The sequence below is a fragment of the Vitis vinifera genome, chromosome 2, assembly GCF_030704535.1.
Source record: "Vitis vinifera cultivar Pinot Noir 40024 chromosome 2, ASM3070453v1".
Classification (NCBI taxonomy): domain Eukaryota; kingdom Viridiplantae; phylum Streptophyta; class Magnoliopsida; order Vitales; family Vitaceae; genus Vitis; species Vitis vinifera.
In genome coordinates, this window is record NC_081806.1 from 5286682 (window position 1) to 5313543 (window position 26862).

The 26862-nt window shown below is 34.8% G+C and overlaps 3 protein-coding genes across 7 annotated transcripts; all 3 read right to left on the reverse strand.

Moving 5' to 3' along the window:
- Positions 1-895: 895 nt before the first annotated feature.
- LOC100253999 (vesicle-associated protein 1-1) lies at positions 896-3710 on the reverse strand. Its single transcript, XM_002270466.4, has 8 exons — positions 3383-3710; positions 3212-3282; positions 2844-2925; positions 2637-2752; positions 2405-2569; positions 2200-2241; positions 1563-1640; positions 896-1283 (listed from the first exon to the last, which is right to left on the reverse strand). The coding sequence occupies exons 1-8, from the start codon at positions 3432-3434 to the stop codon at positions 1173-1175; spliced, it is 717 nt and encodes a 238-aa protein (XP_002270502.1). The 5' UTR covers positions 3435-3710; the 3' UTR covers positions 896-1172.
- Positions 3711-5032: 1322 nt separating this feature from the next.
- On the reverse strand, positions 5033-14260 carry LOC100260753 (phosphatidylinositol/phosphatidylcholine transfer protein SFH11). Of its 4 annotated transcripts, XM_010664177.3 has the most exons (12): positions 13625-13755; positions 13159-13517; positions 12722-12821; positions 10346-10612; positions 8295-8372; positions 7073-7174; positions 6943-6992; positions 6737-6845; positions 6550-6615; positions 5534-5680; positions 5409-5450; positions 5033-5312 (listed from the first exon to the last, which is right to left on the reverse strand). In XM_010664177.3, exons 2-12 carry the CDS (start codon positions 13341-13343, stop codon positions 5268-5270), a joined length of 1191 nt encoding a protein of 396 aa, XP_010662479.1. In that variant the 5' UTR covers positions 13344-13517; positions 13625-13755; the 3' UTR covers positions 5033-5267. The 4 variants fall into 4 exon arrangements, with proteins under 4 accessions (XP_010662479.1, XP_002266497.2, XP_010662470.1 ...); XM_002266461.4 differs by having other exon boundaries at positions 5534-5659; positions 13159-14260; XM_010664168.3 differs by having other exon boundaries at positions 13159-14260.
- A 4593-nt stretch (positions 14261-18853) lies between these two features.
- Positions 18854-26854, reverse strand: LOC100852959 (probable aspartyl protease At4g16563). Of its 2 annotated transcripts, none has more exons than XM_059733692.1 (2): positions 26634-26854; positions 18854-26480 (listed from the first exon to the last, which is right to left on the reverse strand). In XM_059733692.1, exon 2 carries the CDS (start codon positions 20633-20635, stop codon positions 19178-19180), a length of 1458 nt encoding a protein of 485 aa, XP_059589675.1. In that variant the 5' UTR covers positions 20636-26480; positions 26634-26854; the 3' UTR covers positions 18854-19177. The 2 variants fall into 2 exon arrangements, with proteins under 2 accessions (XP_059589675.1, XP_059589680.1); XM_059733697.1 differs by lacking the exon at positions 26634-26854 and having other exon boundaries at positions 18854-25689; positions 26328-26628.
- Positions 26855-26862: the final 8 nt, after the last annotated feature.

Sequence of the window (26862 nt, forward strand, 5' to 3'; positions counted from 1 at the left end):
TTTTTTTTAGCTTTTTACTGAAAGTAATTTGTTTTCAAAATTTAGGTTGTTTGTTTTTTTATTTTTTTTCATAATTTATTATAAACTTTTTACTAAATAGAAAAAGCCAGAATATATAGCTTTTTCTAAATAAAAAAAATAACATATTGGTTTTTCTTTACTTTTTAATACTTAATAGAAATAAAATATTATAAAAACAAATAACCTAATATTTAACATTATTAAGTATTAAAGTTCTATTTAGAATTAAATAAAAAAAACAAACACCACCTAAGAGTGTGTTTAATAGTAATTTTAGAAAATATTTTTAATTTTTCTAACATTTAAAATATTTTATCTTTCAAGTACTAGAAACATTAAAAATACTTTATACAATCAATGTCAAACACACTAAATCTAATCTTTGTTTAGTCACATTATTAACTTTTTGTTTCAGTTTATAAGTTATAATGCTAAATCACATGCATAAGAATTATTTTATACATATTTTTTTATTTTATGAAATAAGTAATATAAAACAATTTTTCAAGAAATATGGAGAAGAATAAATTTATGATGTATTTGTTGTATATATATCTCATTTATCATATTAAGAATAACATATCCCATGTAGAAAGAATATAAAAGAGAAGTTAGATCATATATTCGATTATTTATCTTATCACATGTTTGATTAAACATGATACATTAATAAGTTATCCCATTACATTACCAATCAAAGGTGAATTAGGATATGCAATTTCATCTTTTATATTATCTTATGTTATATCTAACCAATCGAAACATTATATCAAAAGAATTTGTATAGCATGAAAAGAAAACAAAGACACCTCCAGCCCAATTTCCTGGAAAATTGAATCCTCCAACGAAGATGTGTGAAAATTGAAGCACTAGAGACACAAAAAGTAAGGTTTTTCAAGTTATCAAAGAATTCATGTTGACAAAGTATGTGTCAGTCATACAATACTCTGGAGTTCTCAATAATTACAAACCCATAAAAACCTAAGTGGACAAGATTTCTAGTGCCAGTCACAGACCAAAAACTATCAGAACCCCCCCTCCCCCCTTCTCTTCAGTTAATTTTGTTTCTTTTGCCACCTTTTTTATGGCCTGGCATAACAAAGTAATAGAGGGGAAAAAATATGGCAAAAAGATGAATCAGGAGTAGATGATTATGTCTTCTTGATGAAGTACCCGACAATTATGCCAATCAAACCAACAATGGCGACAAACATGAATGAGACACCACCACGGTTTTTCTTTCCATCATGCTTTAAGAGGTCCTGCACATTGTGATCACATAGAGGTGAGGCATCCTGATAGTTCAAAGAGAATAGGAACATAAAAGAAATCGGAAACTATGTATAACAGACAAATTTGAGGGGGAGAGATCATTTTGATAAAATTGCATATATCAATATAGATGGTTATAACCGTCTTGTTAGAATCTGTGCTCAAAAGCAATGTATTATATTGACCTGCAGATTGATTTGTGGGTGGTGGGTGGCAAAGATTAAAAAAAAAACAGAACACTTGAATGAAGTCAAATATGAATCCCTCACCAGTTCCTGACGAAGTTTGCTATTTCGTCGGATTGCATTATTCCTTTCCTCAGTCAGCTTTGAAATAAGAGCTCTAGTCTGAAAATTAATACCAAATTACTCATGCATTACTAAAATATGTGCAGCAAACTAAGCGAATAAAATGGTATAAGCTCTGCAAAGAGAATTATTACATGTGTGATTAATCACAAGGAATGAGATCATATAAAATATGAACCACAATGCAAATCCAATCATATTAACTGCAAGCACCAAATGCATATTTTTCCAGATGTCACAAATTACCCAAACTGATTAACTTCAAGCCAACTTTCTCACCACTAGCATTTATCAAGTATTCGTTTTCTCGTAAAATCTCCAAATCCCAGATTTTTCCAATTCTTCAGGGTTGTGTGAATTCCAAATTCTTTGGCATAGAACCATCAAGAAATCCATGGATTTTGGAATTGAACCTTGAATTATAACCTCCAATTTCATACTATCAAATGAAGTTTGATCAAAGTTGAGTTTCCCAAGCGAAAATTAATAGATGAATGCAAAAGCAACAGTAACTCACAAAGGACTAATACAAAGGCTTCCCCAGTTTAAAAACTGATTAAAACAATACATGAATGAATAAAAAATAGGGAAGTTTCACCTCTGAAGAATTTTCTTGAGACTTGGCCAATGCTTTTGTAACCTTTAAGCACCAAAAAAACAAATATCCATCAATATTTTCACATTGCTAAGCTGTATATGCTGAACACCAACAACATTAAACCAACTCCACTCCAATGGGAAGAAACTGGAAACAGAAGCAACAAAAGCAACACCAATAATAATAAATGAAAGAAGACACCCACAGAGGCAAATTCAGGACCACTTGGGTTGCCATTGTCTGTTGAAGGGCCCTTTGGCGAAGAACCCTCTTCTGATCCTTCAGGAACTGGTGATGGTGGTTGAGGGGGAGAAACATAAACCACTTTCAACTTGCATTCCTCAACAATATGACCCGAATCCTTATTAAACTACAAAACCCACTTCAACAAATTACAATCTGCACAGTCTAAACCTCACAACCAACAATGTAATTACCATATCTGCAGTAATATCCGTTTGGCTCGTGCCAGCAGTGACAACTGCACTCTGAAGGAGAAACTTGTCCTTGCAGTGCAGATCAGAAGGAGCCTCCTTCTGTGCTTGCATAGTAACTGAATCAACAGCATAAAACAAACATATAAAGAAATCACAAACTAATTGCAAAAACCAAAAATCCCAAAACAAAATCATCTCTGTAAGTACCTAAGATGTCACATGTCGACCGAGGCAAGACAATTCCGGTATTCGGACGAACACAATACTTCTTCGGATTCGTTGTTTTCACCTGAACACGAACAATTTCGAAATTTAAATATCCCGATCATGGCAGAAAATCAAAATCTACATTTGCATTTTACCCTCTGTTTGGCCGCTAAGAAAATTTTGAATCTAACATTTGGTGCTGTATTTTATTTAAGAAAATAAATATGCTAAATATGCCCAGTTATAAATCTAATACCTGCACTTCTAATCTGTTGCATTTTCCTACATTGTTCATCAGAAATGTTGGATAACAACATCGCACAAAAATGAAAAACTTAAAAAAGTTTCATGATATTAAAAAAAATTACCTTGAAAACTACATGGTTCTCGGTCTTATTCGATAATTGAAGAGAACAAGAGATCTGCTTCTTCAGTTCGACTTTCCAAGAAGAAAACAGAAATGGTAAAAAAGAAAAAAAGAAATCAAAACGCGGAAAAGATATATTCGACGAAAACAGATCCAAAGCAGAAATGCTTACAAGGGAACTTAAGTTCCAGAGGTTCGATGCTGAGAAGCTCTCCCGTGCTCATTTTCTGAAACAATGGCTCTGCAAATGCGGATTGCGAAATTGCTTTTGAAAAAGCAGAAACAGAGAAGATCCGGGAATTTCTGAAAGCGGGGGAATCTGCTTTGTGGTTTTTTGAGGAGTGTTTTTTCAAAAACAACGAAATGAACGGAGAACCTAGATTGGGGTTTGGGTGTGAATGAGAAACGATTACAAGGGGTTGTTTGGTACTTCGAAATATTTTGTTGCGTTTTTTCCCGAGAAATTAATGATGAACGTCTGATGGAAAAACGCACTTCTCTCAAATATTGGCACCAATACGCGATTACGAAATTCGAGTTATGTACTCGCCCTCTTTTCTCAAGAGCGTGGTGTTCCCCTGCTTTACGTGTACGGGGGTGTTGGTGCACCTTCTCTAATCTATGAACACGTTTTAAAATCTCAGGGTGTGAAAGTAATTTTGATGTGATCTGATCTCCACCTTAGATATTCCACTTAATGCTCCAACGCTTAATTAAGAAAAAATTGGTAGAAGCTTTAATAATAAAATTATTAAATTATTAAATAGAAAAATTGTAAATTAAAGGGTTAAAACTCATTTGAATGAATAAATTTATTTAAATATGCTTTGCTGTGAGAATTAATAAAAAATTTAAAAATAAAATAAAATAAAATAAAATAAAAAAGTTTGAGAAATATAATGACCATTGACCATGAGGTAGAATGTATTGTTTGACTAAGGAGAGTGCAGCAGTGGAATCCACATCAAAATCCCTTTCTGAGATATCGTGTCCATTTCTGGCTGTGATGCGACCACACGAAGGTATCAAACAAAATGAGAATTTCGGCTTTTCCCAAAAATTTCCAAAATTTATGGACCAATGATTGGCAAATGATGGGCCAAATCTCAAGTGTGAATACTCAAAAATAAAATAAAATAAAATTCAAATAAACGACCGTAAATATGAAAATAATTTTCCATTTATGGTATATTCTAAATTATTTTTACAACTACTATCTTTTAAATATTTTATTAAAAAAATCTCTTCCATTGGCTTATTTCTTAAAAATTCAATTTAGTGAGTATGTTTGTGATCCATCGTGATATTAAAACTCTTATCATGGATTAAAAGTTTTAAATGATGAAAATTTAAGACCGATTAAGGAGTCATAATGGAATAGTATAAAATTTGATGAATGAACGTGAATACATATAAAAATTAATAAACCAATTATACAATCGACAATGTACTTTAATGGTTTTTTATGGCATATATCTAGTTTGTGTTTGAATATTGTTTTTAAAAATAATTTTTTATTTACAAACTCAAAATATAAAAGCAATTTTTTAAGAATTCATTATGGATACAGAGTATTTTCTAAAAATATATTTTAATTGATTTCACTTATTATTTTCTAAATATCATTTTAAAAAATAATTGTACAAATATAAAAAAAAAAAATTGAAATTAAAGTATTACATACAAAACTTAATTTAAAGAAATATTTAAATATGTGGAAAACATATCAAAAATGTATTTTAGGTTCTTAAAGGATTTTATTTTAGAAACTATGAGAGAATTGTTCTCAAAAACAGTTTTCTAAAAACTATTTTCAAGAATGTTACCAAACAAACCCACATGTACTAATCCCTTATAGAGATTGAGTTCAAGAACATCAACCCATGTAAAAATCCAAACTTCTCACAAGTGTTATTGTCTCTGAAGAAAAAACAAATCAACATGGTACATTTGCCTTCTGGTTTCCCAATCCAATCCTTGGAGGTTACTTCCACTTTTCATCATTTGCTTTTCATTTTTTCTTTTTTCAATCTTAAGGCACTGAATTGGTAACATGTTCAAATTCTCAGACCTTTTACATTCTTGGCAAGTCCTTGCAAGACCTGTAAATTTCATTACAATGAGAAAGAGTATTGGATTAATATTGCTAGTAAAGAGAAGCATTCAGAATTTGTGACTTGTTGAATTTTGAGACTCACCATCTTGGTGTCCTCAAGTGCCATTTCCAGTGCTTGGATTTTCTGTATCATAAGGATAATCACCATTTTTCATATGGTATTTAAATTTCCAGAAATTTAGAACTGTAAATATTTGCACAACTCACTCGTTTAGTGTCATGAAGTGCAGTCTCCAATTCCTTGATGTTGTCTAACACAGACTTGTCCATATAGTTTTGTTCACTGTATTGCTCTACGTCTGCATTGTAGAAGTCTCTAATTTGTTTTTTTCCCTGCATTGTATAAAGGTGGGCCTAAATTGCAATGGGTAGAGAAAGAAGGAAAAGAATAAGTACACTTTTGCTGTATTGCCATAGTTTCAAAAGTCAAAACTTGTGATCTCTCACTACGGACAGGGAATTTTTTTTTTTTTTTAATATTATATATATGAGTTTCTCTTAGACTTGTTTTAAAATTATGAGAGTTTATTGAGTTCAAAACAAATAATATTTACATGAAAGGAAATAGGTTATTATAAATGGTATCATAGCTAATCACATGCTCTGTATGAGACTTTGTTTGTCGACCCCATAAGAGGTGTTTATCTATTTGATCCTGCAATCTTGTGGGACATGAGGATTTTGTATGTGCATGAAAAGTGATTATGATACCCACATCGAATAGGGAAAATTTGTTATGACCCATCAAATCCCCGTAATCTCATAGGACACAACAAGGACGTTGTGTATGTATGGGAAGTGATTGGTCTAACTCATATCAAATAAAGGAAAGTCGTGAGGGCTCATTGGATCTAAAGTAAACAATATCTACACGGGAGAAAACAGACCATTACAAATGGTATTAAAACCAAAAAAAATTATGAATATATATTGACTTCTTTTAATATTATAAATGCATTTTAAAGTCATGAGAGTGAATTAAACAATAGCTACACAGTTAGGAGAAGATCGTTAAAATATTTGGTTTGAAATGTTTTCAACATCAAACTCAAGGGGAGGGAATTATTGGACTGGGAAAAGACATGCAAGGAACCAATGAGGACTTAAGCTGCAATGAAGTAGCGAGCCTTAGTGTTATAAGATCATTTTCTATGTTAAAAAATTTAATCTAGAAACAGGGAGTCAATTTAACCCAAAATCCCTTTACTACTAAGGTTACTTACCATTTCTTCTGAAGCCTCATCACCGTCTTCTTCATCATTGTTTTCATCTTCATTTTCAACTGCTGCCTGTAAGAACCAAATGTAACATATATCAACTGAATAAGTCAACAAAGGAGGTGAAATTTGGTTTTATCAGAAGCTGCTAGAGGATGATTAATCAGATATCTTGAAGCACTAAGAATTTCACCTGAAGCATCTCTATAATTTCGGGATCATTCCAGGGTCCTTTATCACTAAACAGGCAACCCCCATAGCCAGAACATGTGCAGTTTCCACAGAGAAAACTTGGCAAATTGCTGCAGTGAGTACATAATGAAATTTGGTAAGGTTGACATAAAAATAAAAATATACACACATCAAGATTAGGACATGTAAATGCAATAGATATAGTACCTAGGATCAATGAATTCAACCAGGTTGCTCTGGTAGTTGCTTCCTAGAACCTGAAATTGTAATCTTAAAATTTCAAATAAAAAACTCACTCTGTTCTATTTAAGAAGGAAACTGTGACAGTTTTGCTTACCTCAATCTTTGCTATTGTGCGCGCATCAAGAAATGCCTTGATTGCTTTCCAGAGGGCCCTAAACCCAGATCCAGCATTCACAATAAAAAGTCGATTAAGAGTCTGCCACAACACCAATGGCCAAATATTAACAAATGATATGTTAATATACCTTGGCATACTATAATAAAAGTAAATATAATAGGCATGATGCTTCTAAGATCCAATGAAAGACAATAGGATCCATAAGGATCTAGCAGACTATATTAAACACATTATAGGTGAACTAAAAAAACCTTTTCTTCGACAGGAACACATGCCTTCAAGCAATGATCAGAGAGACAAAAAGCCAAAGGTGATTGTAGCATAATTCACTTCTTTGGTCATTGAATTAAATACAAAAAAAGATCATTTATTTTCAAAGGAAGTGTGACATGCAGAAGCCCAATTTTCCACTGAATACATGGTAAACATGGTAGAAAATAAAACAGGTGCACAAAATCAAGGCATTATGGAAAAGTGGCTTACTACTTCCACCAGCTTCAAATTTGGTGGTCCAGTTCAGGCTTCCCAAAGTGTCCCAAAAGCGTAGGGTTTAAAGAAAATCTTGTGATTTCGGGTTAAATCTCTCTACCTTAAGCAAAGGAAATCAAGAACAAATCTTCAAGAGCGAATTCTACAAGAGTTGTCACTTCTATCTATTTATCCTAAACCATACAAAAGGATGAAATTATTCACTGACAAAAATGAGCAAAAACTATCTCATAATATTACTAGACAATTATCTAATGCCTGTTCATACTTAAAATTACAATTTTCTGTATTTTTGTACATATAATTTTTACATCTTTGGGAGGTGACTAGGGGGTCCCAACAACCTAATAAAACATCTACTAAACTAAACAATTCATAAATCAAATCCAAGAAAGCACATTTCAACAAAGTAATATCATTCAAAAGCTACAAGTTAACACAAAATATGCGAGTTAAGAAACATGTATTATTTGTCTTTTGTATTGACCAAAAACACCATTGAGATGACTTTCAACAACCTTTCCCAACCATTACGTGTGGGTAGCATAAATCCTGCTATACCACTCTGCTTTATCTAGATCCTGTGTGAGTGATTGAGTTGTGGGTTAGTGCCTTTTCCATGTTTCCTTCATTCTTTCCTTTTTCAAGAGAGTTAATCGTCACATCCAGTATAAAGTTTATCAACAAAAGGAGAATTATGTTTGCATACCTCGGGGTAATAATTGCTATCAATCTTTTGAATCTCCATAAAGAGATGTCTTGCAGGCCTTGAGAAGTTTGAAACTCCCTATGCAAAAGACAAATTTGTTTCAAATAATTTTACACTTACATGCAAGAATCAAATAATGAATGATTTATGGAGATAAAGGTTTATTTTAAATAAACTATCCCAAGTGTAAAACTCAATCAGTAGGTTGTAACTGAAGGAAAATGAGTTAGTCTAAACGAAGGCAATGGCCACTGAAGGAAACAGGGAATATGAGAGCTAATTAAAGTACAATTAGCTAACTAGATATATTTGCTGTCGAAATTCGATCCTTGACCAAGACAACAATAAAAAATATTACCATGAAAAATCAAGCATCCTACTGTTATTTTCCTCATATGATATTACCTATGAATGCACATTTTAGTCAAACATGATTATCACAGCCAACTGAAAATATTACATTAGTTATACCTCAGTAATGGTATTCCACACCCATAATTAAATCCTTTACTAAGATTAGTGTGAACAAAGTCGTGGGTCACTGAAGGAAATAGGGAATATGAAGCTAATTAAAATATGATTAACCAGATATATTTGCTGCCCAAATGTGATTGCTGACCCCAACAACAGTCAAAATATTTTCATAAAGAATCCAAAAATGCTGTTCAATGCTGAAAGTTGAATCTTTTTAAAGAAATTTCATACTTATTACATATGCATATAGATACTAAATACATGAACACATACATGTACACTGCCTGTGAATAATGAAAACTATAGAGAATTGTAAAATACACAAGCATCATATTAAAAAGTTCCAACAGAATATTGGCTAAACCATGAGCTCTCTGGCATAAAGCTTAACACAGTAACCCTTGAACTTGAATAGCTATTATTCCACTGGACAAGAACTTCCATATTCAGATAAACACCGTGTCCACACCTACAATTTTCAGTACACACCAGTCTCTCTCTCTCTCTCTCTAGGACTACAATAACTCCATCTCAAACAAAATGCATGGACTAGCAGCATGAGGATTTCATACACGTTAAATTTCCATAAACATTGAGACTTAGAGTGCTATTTTGCTTTAAAGAGAAAACAAGTGCCAAGGGCAATAATTATATGCTACTAAAAACAGAGCAACCTACAGCACTTGCCAACAATTAAGCATCATTTTGTCTATTGGACCTCTAATGACACCCTGTCAAACAAAATGCATGCATACATCAACGCAGGACAGTGTATCTAGGTTGTTCCATTACCTTAATGATATTGTTCAAGTTGAAAAATAAGAATTTCAAATTATATTGTTTGACCAAAATAATGGACTCAAAGTGAATTTGGACACCAAAAATGAGTAAAGCAAAAGAGAAAACCTGTCAGCTTGTTCCGTTTGCCACATATTGTTTGTCTGATCTAGGAAGGAAATGACACATGCCTTTACATAAGAATAGACACCTGCCACATACATTAAGACACACACTAAGGTGTTGTTTATTTTTTAAACTTTTTACCGAATGCAATTTGCATTCAAATTTGAGATAGTTTGTTTTTTGCTTTTTGTTAACTTATTACTTATTTCTTTAAATTTTTGACGGAATAAAAAAAGCTCCCAATGCTAAAAGTGAACCACCATAACCTAAATGAACCTGTTGGTTTTTTTTTAACTTGTCAATACTTAATAGAAACAAAATATTAAAAAAACAAACAAATTTATACTTAACACTATTAAGCACTATTTAGTATTGAGTTTTATCTAGAATTAAGTCAAAAATACAAACACCACCTTACGCTAACCTATTTGAGAGGGGTAAAAGGAATAATTTCACTTATTAACTGAGAATTAGTAACTAGACCTAACTTTTGAAGTGCTTATGAACCGAAACTTCCACAAGCAAGAACATGCAAGTATTGTAATGAAATATATTGTTCTATCATTATTTAATGTTATGGATCCATTTGAAAAGGGAGAGAAATAAGATGTTATTCAAAAAAAAAAAAAAATATTGTGTTTGCAAGATAGAAAGAAGCTAGTACAGATACTCACAACTCCTTTCACATCTATTATACTCGTTGAAGAAGCTATATGCCTCTTAGCTGCAACTGAACATGCAGGAAACCTCAACTTCAATGTTTTTTCTTGCTCAGACACATGATACTTCACAAATCTTTCAATAGTAGTTAGTTGCAGGAGAGCATTAAGATCAACTAGCCCAGTCCTTTCAATGTATAATGGTCTACCCTTCCTATCAACTCCATGAAATCCATGAGGATAGCATTTCTTGACTTCTGGGCATTCCTCAAACTTAAATTCCTGCAGGTGTATTTCAAACTAATGAATTCCATGAAATTTATATATAGTTAATCATCAACATGATTATCCAAAAAAAAAAAAGCTTAATGCAAACCAATTTAGGCAGAAAAAAGTATAAATAGCTTTCCAGTGGAGGAGCAGATAGATTCATGCAATTTTAAAAGAAGTGAGCATAACTTGAAAAGCTATTGACAAGTAATATGCATCTCAACTGGCAGCATTGACAAGTAATATTGTCCAATTTCAGGGATCATCTCTGATTCCATTGTGTCAAAGAAATTAATAGCACATCTCAAATGAGACCAAGGAATACAACAATCTACCTTCACCAATTAGCATAAGTTATATTTAGGTTATACCCAACGGAATAAGATAAAGAAAGCAAAAGAAGAGAGATAAAACAGAATTGTCTCAAGGAATGCATACATACAATGATGGATGGTGCTCTGTTCATTGTCATGCCTCAGATGCTGTCAAGCCAAACCAATAAAAAACAACAATGTAGACTTATTTGTAACACCCAATCTAATTCAAATCCATCTTAATTAGCCCATTGATGCAATTCAAGGATTTTAAGAAGAGTCTTCAGGGTAACTATGAAGGGAAGGAAAGTGTAATCTTGGAAACAGCTTTCATTCTTGTGCATTCCATTTTTTTCCTTCGTTCTTTTTTAGAGCCAATCCAACACTATTCAGTGATTTTCAAATTGGTTTGTGGAGTTTGCTGACAAGTAGATTTCTTAAGTTGGGCCTATTTCAATTAATGCTAGAGAATCTACTTTCAATAACACACACACACATATATATATATAAGATACAAACATATATAAGATACAAACGTCAGTTTGTGGAATGTATGGGCCTTTTGGGAAAGGGGAAAAAAAGATAAGCATGCTTTCAATTAAGCATCTTATAAGAAAGAATTTTAAGTAAGACTTTTTACTTAGTTTTTCTTTTCCTTTTGCAGTATGTTCTAATTGTTTTTTCCATTTAGTGGGTATGAGAACTATAGACACAATCTGAGAACACAGAGAGGAACAAGAGATGTTTTTCTTTATACTTTCATACTTATATATCATGCACCTATAATTTGTTTCATTAGTTGATAATATCAATGTCTAAAGAAATAATAATAAAACTTTCACATATTCATCTTTTCCTTTCTATATTTGTGTCTTTCCTTTAAGAAGGTATGAAAACTAAGGATAAAATTCAAGAGCTGCACAATTTTAGAATTGCAACATTGTTCTTTATACTTTTATATTTACGTAGCAACAATAGTTAGTGCAAATGTGTTTAAGTTCATTGGAGTAGGAAAAAGAATCTCTTTATTATTTAGGCACTACCCAGGTGGCCCAATCTTCTAGGCATCCCCAAGACAACTTGACACTGGGCTGGTCACTTATTCATTATCATGACACTTCTAAGCACTGCCACTTTTCCTACTAAATATAGTTATCTCTGTGTTAGTTCCCAAAATGACCTCATTTTATCTCTATCTTTTCTATTGACATCTATTGACTTGTTCATGTTTTGAAAATTTAATAGATAATGAGGATACTTGGTGATTTGGAATGAGTTGACATAGTTTAAATTATTTGGAATTTTCATTTTATCCACCATTTTTTGAAAGTGATGGGATATTGTGAAGGGCTTAATTTTGAAGTCTAATTGAGTGGAGATACAAAGGATACATCAAGGTAGAGACTAGAAGTCCTTCTGACAATATTTGTATAGCCATTAACTACATTAATCTTGTTCTATATTACTGCATAAAGGGAAAAGGAATTCCCACTTTTTTTGGTGTAGACAAGAAGATTTCAATCCATCCTCAAGGAAAAAAAAAGGAAAAAAAAAAAACCTAATGCAAGTATGATTAGTAATGAAGAAACAGGACAGTGAAGTAAAGTGACTTTGAAAAGGTAAATCACCATTCCAAAATCTCTACCTCGAATCTTTCAGTTTGTCTCCAGCTATCATACTATCTTGTAAAATCTATAACACCCATCTTTAATATCATTTCCAGAAAAAGCAAAAATATTTTGCCTTCAGAATAATAGACCAAAAGGACTAAAATGAGAAACATGCGAACAGGTAGATAAAAATTCACCTTAGAGATTGTATCAACCCTGAATTCCTCACGCCACTTAAGATAATTCAAGAACATAGTTTTTGCTTTTAAAATATCAAAATCCCTCATTCGTAGAAATCTGAAATCACAAAAGAACACCATCATATGATACATGTGCCAAAAAAACTACATCTAGAACATTATACACATGCTTTATGATGTGATAATTGTAATACCAATTGCACAGACAATTTTAACAAGAAACAAGAATCTCCTTCACAATCTTTTCTTTTTTATGTTGCAGTTGCTATCAATGCCATGGCATTGCAACGTCAGTACATGGCAACACTACATCAACACATTGCATTATCATGCCCACACATGGTGACCAGTAATTTTAGATTGGGGTAATGCAGCACCATATCAATCATTGGAACAAGTGATTTATCTACATGATAATGTACCACGGAACTTACCGTAAAAGGGTATGATAATCATTTTGCTTCTCTTGTAGTTGAGCATCACATGGAAGCAATTCACGGAAAGATTCAACCAGCTGCTCATCCTTTGGATCATGAACTCCTTCAAGAATTGCTTTCAAATCTTTTCTCTTCTTAAATTTCTTCAGGGATTCCCGGAACTTTAATGGGTAAGCTAACATGCTTAATTTTGAAACTGAAGACCTTTTGTATTCTTCTCGAGAAGGGAAATTCCAGTGTGTTTCAATGGGAGGATGGATTAATTTAGTCCTCCGCGTGGAGAATTGATCTTCCCCTAAACCTGAGGAGGGATCACCTTCTCCAACTCTTGATATGACTATATCCTTAACTTTCTCCTTTGATTTATACATATGTGATATTAAGAACATACATACAATGATATCAATCAAGAAAATAAAGTAAACAAACCAATTCAAATGAAAGCAATCAGAAAGAAAGTTACCTCCAATGTGAAAAACCCAAATTCAAACGGGGAAAAAACAATTGGAAATGTGTTAGAAATTTTGTGTTGACAAAAAACAGAAAAATTATAATATTTACCTCGTGACAGTGGCAAAGAGCATGGAAAAACCCTTTAAGTCCAGAAACAAGACAACCCCATTTGAAAATAATACACGGTATCAAATTTGAAGCAGAAAATAAAGGTGAAAAGCACAGAGGAACAAAAGAAAGAAAACCCAATTGAAATGCGTAAAGAAAACTCTGTAACTATTGGAAATTAAAAGGAACTTAACCAGCAACAGAGAAATTCAAACCGACCCATTCAGATACAGATACAGATACAATAGAAACCAAACGGTTTTGTTTCAAGTGTGAATCAGACATAACAAGAGAGAAGAATGAAATAAAGGGGAGATTCAGAAAAACCAAAAGTGGGGCAAACAATGAAGCAATCAGAATCAACAAAAGAGAAGAAGTTTCGAGGGAGTGATTTGGGTATAGGATGCCATACTTGATACTTGGCTGAAAACCCCGAATTGGAATGTTTCAAGAGTCATGACTAAGAAACCCGCGAAAAGTAAAGCACCCTAATTTGAATCTGTTTTTCCCGGTTCTGAACCCAACTAACCGGAACCGGAACCCAATTTTGAATTTTGCCAATTAAATGGCTTTTGTTTCATTTTATCAAAGCTAGAAAATAAAGAACGCATTTTTTTTATTAAATTAATAAAATTCATTATTTTCTCGCATAGTATCATCATAGTCAGTTAATTAATTGTTGGAAAATTTTATTAAAAAGTTTCAAAATTTTTTATTAATCAAATAAATTCTAAATTAAACTATAATTTATACATAAAATTTATTAATTTTTAATAATAATTTAAAACTTAAAAACTTAAAAACAATTTTTAAAAATAAGTATCGAAAAAATATGGACAAACGGGCCTAATGCTTTCAACATGGTTCTAGAAGCCTTCTTATAATAAATTCCGTGCCTAATTTTTTTTTTCCACAACACTAGTTTAAACAGCAACAACTATGCTCAAGTCCAATTGATGATGCTTTTGATTGATTGAAGGAATGGTACATGATTGTAGGTCAATGTATTTAATTGTCACAAACAAAAATCATCCCCTTTAACAACCATGGCACAAAGCCTACATAGACATGGAAACTTCATTTTCGTGCATTTCAACACTAGTAACCTCTTTGTCAATAAAACAATCACACACTCTTGATGTGCGCTAGATGTGTACTAAATGAGTACATCTTTGCAATATAATGCAAATTAGCTTTAGGCTATGTTTGGTTCCCGGAAAGTACAAAGGAAAGAAAAAAAATGCTAAAGAAAATGATTTTCTCATGTTTGGTTGTCCTATAAAAAATATCAAAGAAAATCAAATATAATTAAAATTAATTAAAAACTTATGTATTTATAAATTATTTAATTTTTATATTGATGAGTTAAAATAAATAAAATGAGTTTGAAGTAACAAAAAAAATAATTTATCAACTGTTAATCTATTTTTTTATTTTCCTTCACTTTTTCTTTCCTTCTACTTTTCCTTTGTATTTTCTTTCCCTCGCATTTTCCGGGAACCAAACATAGCCTTAGAGTTGAAAACCAAACCGATTATCGTCTCTCATTTTAAAGTTCATCTAGAAGTAGTCTTCTATGGAGTCTAATTATCAGACACAACATGATCAATATTTTACATATTTTGAAACTATAACAATAATACTAAAAGTGTGTTTGAAAGTGATTTTAAAAAGTATTTTTAACATTTTTAATACTCAAATGATAAAAAATTTTAAATATTAAAAATATTAAAAATACTTACTAAAATTACTACCAAACAAATTCATAATGATCTTAATTGGAGAAGAGTATGCAACATTTTTTATCCACGACTATTGACCTTCTTTATCTGATTGTCACTATCTAGTTATGATCGATAATGACAAACCAACAATAGTGTGATTGTTTTTATTTTAGAAAAATCAAAGGCCCTACTTTGATAAGAGTCCTTTACCATTTCTCTTATGAGTTTTATTTTAGTAAAACTTCTCCATTTTTCTTTTATTAAATCTGACCTAAATAAAGAAAAAAAAATCTACAATTTCTTAATTGAATTATCACCCTTTTTGCATACATGGTTTCCGGACTCAGGAATCCTATCTTTGCATGTCCTCGATGTGGTGATGGATTCATCTGAAATCCAATGCACCTCCCATAAAATGTCAGCAGTTTGTAAGGTGACACACTCCCATCACAGATATCTCAATCTCTCACACTTCCTTACAAATCAAGGCCCGCCCATTACCTACATGCCTGTAAAGACAATACGTGTCCACAACCCACTTCCTTTTCATATTCAAATTTCAATGGTCAAAGGTCTAAGGTCCAATGATATCCACAAGAATCTTCCCATGTCCAATATCAGATTGCCATCCTCATTCATTCATCCCTCTTGCCCTTGTTCACATCTTTCGAAACAAATCCATTTCTTCAACATTAAGAATGGCTTGGAAGAGATAGACATCTCCAACACCCTACTATATATTATACTCATTCGTATCCAAGTTTTAGATCATACTCTATTAGATTGATTTAATTAGTATTTAACTTAAACACATAGAAACTTGTACCATATATAATAGATTATTACAATTTTTCATTCTCAAATGCAATAATTATTAAGTCCGATAAAAAATAATCAAAGTAATGATTCTTAAAATATATCTATTGAATATAATATCAAAGTCATAAAAAATTTAATCTATCCTCGTTAAATATTAATTAATTTTCAAATAAATTATCAAAACCCGACCCAAAGTCATATGAGATCACTCAAATAATTTAAGGTTTTTTTTTTTTAAAAAAAATTGATTTCTACTTTACTGAAGAACTTTCCTGATATATCATGTACGGTGCAAGTAAGTACTATTGATGTATTTGGCAAAAATTTAGACACCATAGAATTAAGGTAGTGGAGAAAGCAATAGAAAGAGTCAGAAAATAATACAATTTTTGAATTCAAATGCCATTAACGGCTACATTGGATGGGATGTGACATCCAATTTGTCTTCTATCCAGGGTGGGCTACAGTGCCAAATCCTAAAGTGGGAATGGTTGCCTCTGAGACTCAATCTACGCCAGATGTGAAGTAAAAAATAAAGTAAAAAACAACTCAGAGTTATGGACCACTCCGCACTCCGCAGTGAATCCAAAACTCTGGAGTACGGTACCTCTGACATCCACACAATACTCTGTCTTTATCGGTGGGGGCCTCACTCCTGTGTGGCACGGACCACTAGATAAAAACGTGGGGAATCATCTAGGGGCACACGTATGTTGACAGCTAGCACTGCTCGCGCTCCAGACACTTCGGACATTGAAAACTCATTGACGGCCTCAGACTTCAGATCATGGCGGCGTCGTTGTTATCATCGGCCATGTCAATGTCTATGTTCTGATCAACGGCTGATGTTACTTGATTGTTCTGGAGGACCCACCCCCACTGTCCAATGACAACGCATGTTTTCTGTACAATTCGGTTACATTTCATAATCTAAAATATTTTTAAAATAATAAGATAATTTTTTATTTACTTCCTCACGAATATTTGGTTTCAAGAAAGTATTAAAAAAAATTTACATTGAATAAAACATTTTAAAAAATTAAATATAATTAAAATTTTATACATTTTTAAATTACTTAATTTTTATATTAAAAAATAAAATCAAATAGAATAAATTTAAAATATTATATAAAAATAATTTATTAATTTTACATCCAATTTTAATTTTTTTTTCACATTATCTTTCTTTCTAGTTCCCTTCTATTTATTTTTCTTATATTTTTGTTCAAATATTTGAAGAACGAAACATAATAATAAAATAAAAAAATCAGTCATTTTCTCATATTTAATTATATTATGAAACAATAAAATAAATTAAAAAATTATGCATTTTTAATCATTTAATTTTTATATTAAAGAATTAAAATAAGTTAACTGAGTTTAAATAAATAAATAAATAAATAAAAATAATTTATTAGTTTAAAATTTATTTTTTAAAATTTTTTCTTATATTATTTTTCAAATTTTGTGACAAGCCAATCCAGTCATAAAAATTATTTTATTTAAAAATAACGTTTTTCCGTACAACACTCGAAGCTTTTACGAGGGGGAGGGGGGAGGGTGGTGGATATTTTGAAATAGCAATAAATTAATAATTCATTTAATGAAGTTTGATATTATGGAGAGGGCCCTATGATATTAAATAACACCCACCTACGAGTATGGTTGATGGAGAGGAATGAAGTAAGGAAGAAGTAAAGAGACGATAATTAAGTGGGACATGAAAAGGCAGTGAAGGACTGACTTAAAAGAGAAGGGGAGACAGCTGGACTTGATGATTGAGTTGACCCAGTACTGGATGCCAGCTCTCACTACATTGGGATCAGTGTTACAAACTAGGAGCCAGGTAAATCCAAAATACGTTACATTTGGATTAGGACTGCTAGCTAACCACACCACTCACAGTCTCATCATCCTTGATCCTACCACAAAATATAATTAATGTGGTAGGATTGGCGATAAGCTTTTTTTTATTAAAGCTGCTTTTGCCTCTTAAAGTTGGTTCAGTTTCCATACATGTTTGGTTATTGACATCATTTCAAATACATTTTCTATTGGATAATATAAATTTACAAGATGATTAGTCACGAGGCACTGTTATGACTAAAGTGCTCTAGAGTGAGAGGGCTAAAATGTCTTTTTTTTTTTTTCACGTGTGATAAATGCACTTCATTAAAAGTTACCAACACAATGAAACCTTTTTCCAAACCCTAATTTAACTTTTCATACACGGAACCTAAAATTTCAAACACAGAGAGTGAAGTGAGAAACAAATAGAAGGGGGGATGAATTGAAGAAGGCAGAAGAAGCGTGTTCTCATGCGTCTGACTCAACAAGCACTTTATTCATTACTTGGCTGAGGGAGTACGCTAACCCTAGGAGGTTACCCTAATTTGGCAAAGGTGGGCCTCATCCAAATCAGAGATCAAGATCTCACGTTACTCCCGACATCCGCATCATGATGATTCCTCAACCATGCTCCCGTACCAAATCCTAACCCTCGATTTTTCACTCTCTTTTAAGACTCTGGGTCCCCACCATCACGTCTTTCCTATGAAGCAAAATGACAGTTGGCGCTATAGAAATTATTTTGTAGTATAAAAACCGTCAAAATGATATTTTTATAAAAAATATTTTACTATTACATAATACATTTTAAAGATATTTTATTCTCGACGTGAGGGGAAATTTACAAGTTTGCCCTCTACATTTTTGTTTCATGCACTCTTTAGGGTGGGTGACATGTACAATATGAACAGAGTGCATAAAGCAAAAAGCAGAGTGCAAAGAAACAAAAAACCCGGCCCGTTTACATACAGCCCCACGTGCGGTCAACCCCGGACGCCTGACCAAAAAAGTCAAACCTCCTAGGCTGAGCGCAGCACATCCACCCGCCCACCAAGCGGCGCACGTTAACGCTGCTGGAGGGAGTCCCATAGCAATGCGCACTTCCTCCTGGCGAATCCGACCCTGTGCTTCTCCAAATCGTAAACCACTTCGAAACCCTGTTGCTGATAGTTCCCTAAGGTCGCTGCGGGTCCACCTGACTCCGCTTCATCTCCACCGTTCATAAGCATCAAACAGCCCACTTTCCTTTTCTTTTTCTGTCCATCTCTACCGTCAAAGAATTCGTAGTAGTAATTATTCCTGGGTAAGATCACAGTGGAATTTCCAACAAAATGCAACGCTACAGCAGGGACTTTCGCAGCCGAGTCGTCTGAGTAATAGCACGGACCGAGTCCGGTGCGCTCCTCAATCTGAGTGGCTCGCTTGTAGACTCGGCCCATTCGGTGATTGAACTCTGTCACCAACGATTCGTACAGTCCCGCCGGCAGCATGGTAAACGTGGTGCCAGAGTCAACAACCATCCCTCCGTTACCTCTTCTATCAACCCTCTTTAGAATCTCCGGTACCGGGATTTTCCTATTGCCGACGGTGATTCCCTCGAGTCCAACGCAGTAGAAGTATGGGTGCTTCGGGTTATCAAGCATGGCTGTGTATACGAACTCTCCTCTGTCATGTCCAACTCGTTTCTTCTTTTCATCGTCGAGGGAGTAACGCCCGAGGATGAGCGGACTAGGCCGGCGAACTCGGTCGGCATCGAACGAGTGAGAAACCAGACAGTAGGAGAATTGGTTACCGAGATGGGGAGAGAAACTAGCGAGTTGGGCTGGTAGCGAAAGGACGCCGCGGCCGAACCCTGCCACGCCGACGGGCTCGCCGAGAGCGGTGTGAGCACAGCCGAAAGTGAAATTATGCAAAACCAGAGGAGACGAGGCTGGCATTGACAAGCTATCGCGATAAAGGCGTGCTACCAGGCTTCCATCGCCGTAGGCATAGTAGAAAGGTGGGCAAGAAAAGGAAGAACAATCAGAGGTCTCGATTAATTCCAAGGGACAGCGAGCCATGGCACAGAGGTCAGACGACGAGAGCGACGTGTGAGCTGCGGAGCAAGCAGGGGACTTGCAGGACACCGACGCTGAGGAGGTGATATTGGGAGGGGAAAGGCCGCCGGTGGCGGCGGTGTCATATTTGCCTTCGCAGAGGATACACTCGAAGGGGGCACAGGGAAACCAGACAAGGTCGCTGCCGGTATCCATGTAGAGGGAGATGGGTTGGGGTGGATGGGAGCCGAGGTTGAATGAGAGAGTGTAGTCACTGCCGGGGGAGAGTGGGAGAGAAATTTGGCGGTGGCGGTGGTGGAAGCGGGTGGCGGAGCGAGCGGAGGTGAATTTGAGGAGGTGGGGGGTACTGTTGAATTGGGATTTAGAGAGAGAGTGGGTTAGAGGAAGCAGAACGATGGCTGAACAAGAAAAAACATAGTGTGTAAGAAAGATTGTCATGAAGAGGAATAAGAAAGAGGAAGCCATGAATACCAAATTGACAGAAAACAGAGTATTGTATATATTACATAGGAGGCAGAGAGAGAGAGAGTTTGAATTTGTTAAGACTTAAGAGGAGAGAAGCGAAGGAGGATTTTAAAAAGAAGGGAAAGACGAAGCTTCTGGGTCCCGAACCTTGTTTGTTGGAAGGATGGGAGAAAGAGAGGTGAGAGGACGTTTCTGAGGGGAGTAGTATCGAGCATTATCCCAATGCTTTGCTTCTGCTGCTAAATAGTGAAGTGGTAAACAACCATGTCCAATCCCCTGTTAAACTCACTAACGTGACCCATCCATTCATCTACCAAGGTCGCGCCTACCTCACGCGGGCATTTGCAATTCACTGCTCTATTCCTTCCTCAAATTAATTCATCTAAACTAATTCCTTTTTCCCCATTTAAAAAATAAAAAGAATGAAAAACTTATCATTACCTTAAGATATTCTCAATCATTATTAAGTGGAACTCCATATCCGATATAGAATTCCTGAAACACCCTACCAAGTAATGAATGCTATACTTATTTATTAAACAAGTAAGATTCACACATCCATCTCGACCGCACTGACTTGTCATTTCCTTTCTTCTTCTTTTCTTCTTTTCTTTTTTCCTTAAAAGTCAACAAGAACAATCAATCCTAAATTCACTTCATCCTCTGATGTTTGACTTGCAAATGCTCGTCACCATGAAACAACTACGTTACCATATAACAATAAGGTACTAAGGTCGAGTAGGATTATTAAAGCAAGCCCGATTCAAAATGGCAAAAAGACAATATTATTGTTTGTCCCAAGAAAAATTGATGTCCCCCCTCTTCCCCACATGAGCCTTGAGTATAAATTTCATGAACCATTTTCCTAGTAATTTGTACCTTGGTAGAGACTCGGAACAATTCCATTGGCCCCCATTAAAATGCCTCATCAACCCTCCACCATTTCAGCATATAGAATCAGCCGGAGTTAATGTGATACAAAGGCCACAGTTACATCTACGATCAGATGGTTCCAGCAAGACAAGTCATGGAACAAACTTTCACCGTTTGAGAAGCACATGAGTGATTTGCCCAAAGAGAAGCGGACACTTGTGACATTTAATATACCAGTAGCCTCTCTCGCACTTGCCAGCTAATCCAATAAAAAGGCCCGCATAACATGAAACGTGGCATATTAATCTGGGCTTAGACCCTTGTACTTCGTGCCACGCAGTTGAAGTGGGAGGCCTTTGTGGGCCCAATTTGGTGGACCCGTTTGAAGTCCAACTCTATTTTTTGATCCTACAGATTCCCGTGAGCCCACACTGCCTACCACTAAGGGACCCAGGCCCAGAACTGCCGACCGTAAGCACTGCATACTCGCAGACCCAGACACTGGTTCATACTCGCTGGGCATGACGGCCACGTCACAGCACGACAAAATGCGATTACAGTTGTCGGCTACAGGAAACCGAGTGCAGAGCCGTCAGTTTTTCGAAGAAGCTGATCATTGTATACCATTTTTTTCTTTCATCCATGAATCACAGCTGTATCACTGCCACCCGCCAAAGCACAAACAACAAGAGACTGAAAACGACGTCGTTCCTCTCTACAATCCAAACGTTTCCTATCTCCCTCAAGAGTGGATAATAGAGGAAGATGATATGCTTGGATAGTTTGATTTGAATCATGGGTGCCATACCTAAAGAAATAAATGTTCATGGAGTCTACGTCCTATTGCTTTAAGCCTTTCTCAAGCTAATGTAAGAGCCAGCTGCATAAAAGGTCAGTCACCAACCATATATACGTATAAAACAAAAAACAAAGGAGGGCATTATTTTAGTAGGTCCAATTATTTGAATCGAGAATGGTGCCCTACCGCATTTGGCACACTGATTCTGAAAGATTTTTAATGTCTTTCAATTAAAGCCACAGCGTTAGACAATAGCATTATTTAGCTAAAAGGTCGAACACGCGATAAATATATATTCCCTACGACAAAACTACCAGAAAAGGACTAAAACAAAGTGGCATAGAGAGATTATTAATTGATTTTCCTTTAGTGGAGATTGTCTACACAAACATTGTGGGTAGATCACACCCCCCAAAAAGGGTTGTGCCTCGAGCTCATTGTTTGTTTATGTACCAAAAGAAACGCCCATATTGTTTTAGTAACAGTCTAGTGCCACAAACAATGGAATTGTTATTATATGCACTACCTAACGGATGGTGTCACCATCTTAGAATATGTAGCCATGCCTCCTCCTGTCTCATAAGAGTTAATAAAAGACGAATAGATAAAGCCTGTGTAGCTCCTTATTATCAAAATTGTATGGCAAATCTATGGGTACAGCGGTTCCATCCACTCCACCGACAGGTTGATATACAAAGGCAATTAGGCGAACATATGGAAAGTCTGGTTTGGATGTATTGTGACATTTCATCGGTCAAAGTGACCCCATATTTAGGTGGGGGCTAGTTTAACATCTTTTTACGTTCATGCATTATGACTAACATCCTTTCATCATCATTTTCATATGTAACTCAAAAGTGTCCTCCACTCATTGTTGCTCTTCTTATTCAATCTCGATTGGCAGAGGCAAAGCTAATTCTTCTTAGTCTTTTGTATACTACAGATGGTTATTGGGTCACAAAGCCAAAGCATGCAACCAACTCATTCCATCATACCATAAACCTGAGCTAAAAGGCACGCCTTTTATAGCGTAAGCCTGAGTTTACATGATCAATCTATCAAGCTAGGCTCTTTAAAAAGCTTTGCAAGCTGTCTGCGAACTCATTACACAAGATACATGTGAATAGGATAGTGCGGTGCTAAGTCTGAAGACACAGCACTGGCATAAATATGCAAGCACGGATGAGAATTCCACCATAGTAAAGAATTCATGATAATTGTATCCTCTCCTATTTTTTGGTTGCATGATGCCTCAAAGTCATCTCATACTTTTTGGTTGCATGATATCCTTGAAGTAGATTATGATATTTCACATTGATTGGAGGAAATTTTGACATTGTATATGTAATGAGCTTCTTTTAATTAAATTAACGCGCTTTAAAGTCATAAGAATGTAGTAGGCCCAAAACAAATAGTATCTAAACAAGAGGAATTGGGTCATTATAAATGACAAAGAGTCGATCCTCGATCTAAGTGTGAGACCCTGTATGTCTAGCCCTATGATGTTGTAGGACACAAGTCACACAACGATGATGTTGTGTCCATATGGGGCGAATGTGACAGGCCATATTGGATTGGTTGTGAAATCCTTGGGACACAACATCATAGGTGAATGTGATATTATGTCCATAAGAGGGGTGAGAGAAAAGGAAGTTATTTACATTATAGATGTAGTGAGTTCCCCTCAACAAGGTAGACACATTTTAAAGCCGTAAGAGCTCATTGGGTCTAGAACACCTTGGATCGACTTCTAGATCATAAATCCATATCTAGATGGGAAGGAGCAGGTCTTCTAAGAGATACAATCCTATCACTTGACACAGCAAAGTTTATTATGTCTATCTTAGTCAGACCCAACCCTCTTAAAGAAAACCTAAGATCCAACATCTGCTGTTGGTCATCATCGCCAGCTTGCCCAGAACAAACACTCCATATAAGACCAAAGATCCAGTATCTTCTGTGGCTCATCATCACAACCTAGTCAGATCTAATCCTCCACATAAGACCAAACATCCAATTGCAGTGGTTCACCATTACAGATAGGAATTTCCCCGACAAAGTTATGGCATTATGATGCAATCCAGCATGCCTGCCACTTCAAGAAAAATTAGGCATATGCCATTGCTGGCTTCTATGGCCCTCACCAGATGGGTCTAAAACCTTATAAGCCATTGTCTCCCCAAAGATATTAGCTCAGATACAAACAACCAACCTTTTCCCAACCCAATGCACCAAAATAAGGTCAATCAAGAACATTTTATTTCCTAAATAAAGCTAACACCAAAACCACATATATACCACTGCCTTACACTATGGTCTGAGATATTTATGACTAAAGATTATTTTAACTTTAGCTGAACATGGTAATGAGTCAGTGCCAGTCCACATGGAGGAAAAGTGACTTCAGGGTTTTACCAATATTTTGAATTTTGGCAAATGTCAGTAGTTGATTGTATTAAAAGATGCTTTTTCCCGACAATGTTGTTACTGTATCATTTTCCAATCCAAGCATAATTCCATATCACAGTGCTTACCTCAGAAGAGAGAGATTTGTTATTTTAAATGCCATGGAAATAAAATGAAATAATCACAGTGCATCTAGCGACCTCAATAGTGGAAAAAAATTATTTTAATGCTGGTTAACATGATGAAAATTCTTATCATTTATGTTCAGAGCTGAAAAAGTTATGATAATTTTGCACCAAAGAACCAATATGTCCCACTAGAATCATCGTGTGAGTAGGATAATAAATTTGTGAGACTTCTAAAGGGGACAGACTGATGGAAATTATGAGGAACAGCTGACAACATAGTTGGATGTTCTTCCCCATTGACCACAAAGGATTTCTACTCAAACAGCTGGCTGCCTAGAAGAATTTACTCATCAAGCAGCGAAGACTCTTGAATAGAGACTTATCTTTTAGCTGAACTAATATATGGGCCTAACATAGATGAACCAGATTGATATGAAGTATGCACCACTAGCATTATAACAGTGATTTTACATCTACAATGCAAAGACATCCAAGCTAACATATTTTTATTAAAGGTTTTTTAAAATTCTGGTTCAAGTAATTAAACTCTTAAGTTTTTCTACAGCCATATAATAAGTAATTCCAAAGTGCAGACCATGGACGTAACTAAAACAAACACATTAAAAATGACAATGCAATGGATCCTATCAATGAATTATGTTATAGGTAACTGAGAACAGCTTTAATTGAATGCTTAAGTAGATATTTGAACAGATGAATTACATTATCTAACTAGAAATTTTAATATAAAATGATCCAAGATGAAATTTATACCTTGGTCTGAATGAAACATAGGAGCTAGCACTTTGCAGTTGCAACAGGCAATACCACATTCCAAGACCTGTGGCCTGCCAATTTTCATATCAGTTGCCAAACAAAGTAAGAAGGAATTATAACATTCAAAAAAAAGGCAACAGAAAGTTAAAAAAGGAAAAACCACATTATAGCAACAAAATCTCTCTCCTTTTCATTTTTAATAAGCATAATAGCAACAAGATCTGAAAATCCCTTTTCACTTTTCCTTAACCGGGTTAGTGGTTACTCAGATAGCACACATTTTGACCAGAAAAAAAAAAAATGATTCACAACGCAAAAATTTCTAGGAGTTATCCTCACCTCCCTCCCTCCCTCTCTCTCTCTCTGTCTCTCTCCCCCTCTACTTTTCTTATTTAATTAGCACCTAACAGCAACAAGATCTGAAAATCCCTTTTCACTTTTCCTTAACCGGTTAGTGGTTACTCAGATAGCACACATTTTGACCAGAAAAAAAAAATGATTCACAACGCAAAAATTTCTAGGAGTTATCCTCACCTCCCTCCCTCTCTCTCTCTCTCTCTCCTCCTCTACTTTTCTTATTTAATTAGCACATAATAGCAACAAGATCTGAAAATCCCTTTTCACCTTTCCTTAACTGGATACTCACATAGCACGCATTTTGATCGAAATAACTAATTCACATAGCAAAAATTCTAGGATTTATCATCACCATTTGAGGGAAGTCAGCAAGGCCATCTTGGCCAAGAATTGAGCCAATTAAATGACATGCTGATACAGAGCAATCACCTCATTGTCTACTTTTGCACAAGTAACATGGAATTCATCCACAAATCAAATGCAGGGTAACTGTTGATGAACCTGTCTGAACTTCCAAAATACACAACAACCAAAGATTATTTTTTTCTTTAAAAAATACTTCTAAAATTCCAGAAAAATTGTATAGTTTCTTTTCAGTGCCCCAAAAACCCATCCACACCCCTTTGTTGGATCAATCAAATATGATCAGTTTCCCAACCTGGCCCATGAGTCATAAGACAGGGAGCCAAATTTTGGCTGGTATACTCTCTTGCAAAAGCAATGATCCTGGTATCCCTGAGATGCATTATATAGCAGCCATCACTACCATCAACATGGTTACCTGAAACACAAGTATCATCAATAGGGATAATAGATCATCCAATCAGAATTTTGAAGCATCTTCAATACAGATTTCTTGGTGAGAAGCATCCTATATACCTGATTGG

Coding starts and splice junctions, on each gene's coding strand:
- LOC100253999 (XM_002270466.4), bottom strand. CDS start 3,434: ATGAGCACGGGAGAGCTTCTCAGCATCGAACCTCTGGAACTTAAGTTC. Junction 3,283..3,382: donor TCTGGAACTTAAGTTCCCTT/GTAAGCATTTCT, acceptor CTTCTTGGAAAG/TCGAACTGAAGAAGCAGATC. Junction 2,753..2,843: donor GTCGACATGTGACATCTTAG/GTACTTACAGAG, acceptor CTGTTGATTCAG/TTACTATGCAAGCACAGAAG.
- LOC100260753 (XM_010664168.3), bottom strand. CDS start 13,550: ATGTTCTTAATATCACATATGTATAAATCAAAGGAGAAAGTTAAGGAT. Junction 10,613..12,721: donor GGGTTGATACAATCTCTAAG/GTGAATTTTTAT, acceptor ATACACCTGCAG/GAATTTAAGTTTGAGGAATG. Junction 5,681..6,549: donor ATGAGGCTTCAGAAGAAATG/GTAAGTAACCTT, acceptor ATTGCAATTTAG/GCCCACCTTTATACAATGCA.
- LOC100852959 (XM_059733692.1), bottom strand. CDS start 20,635: ATGGCTTCCTCTTTCTTATTCCTCTTCATGACAATCTTTCTTACACAC.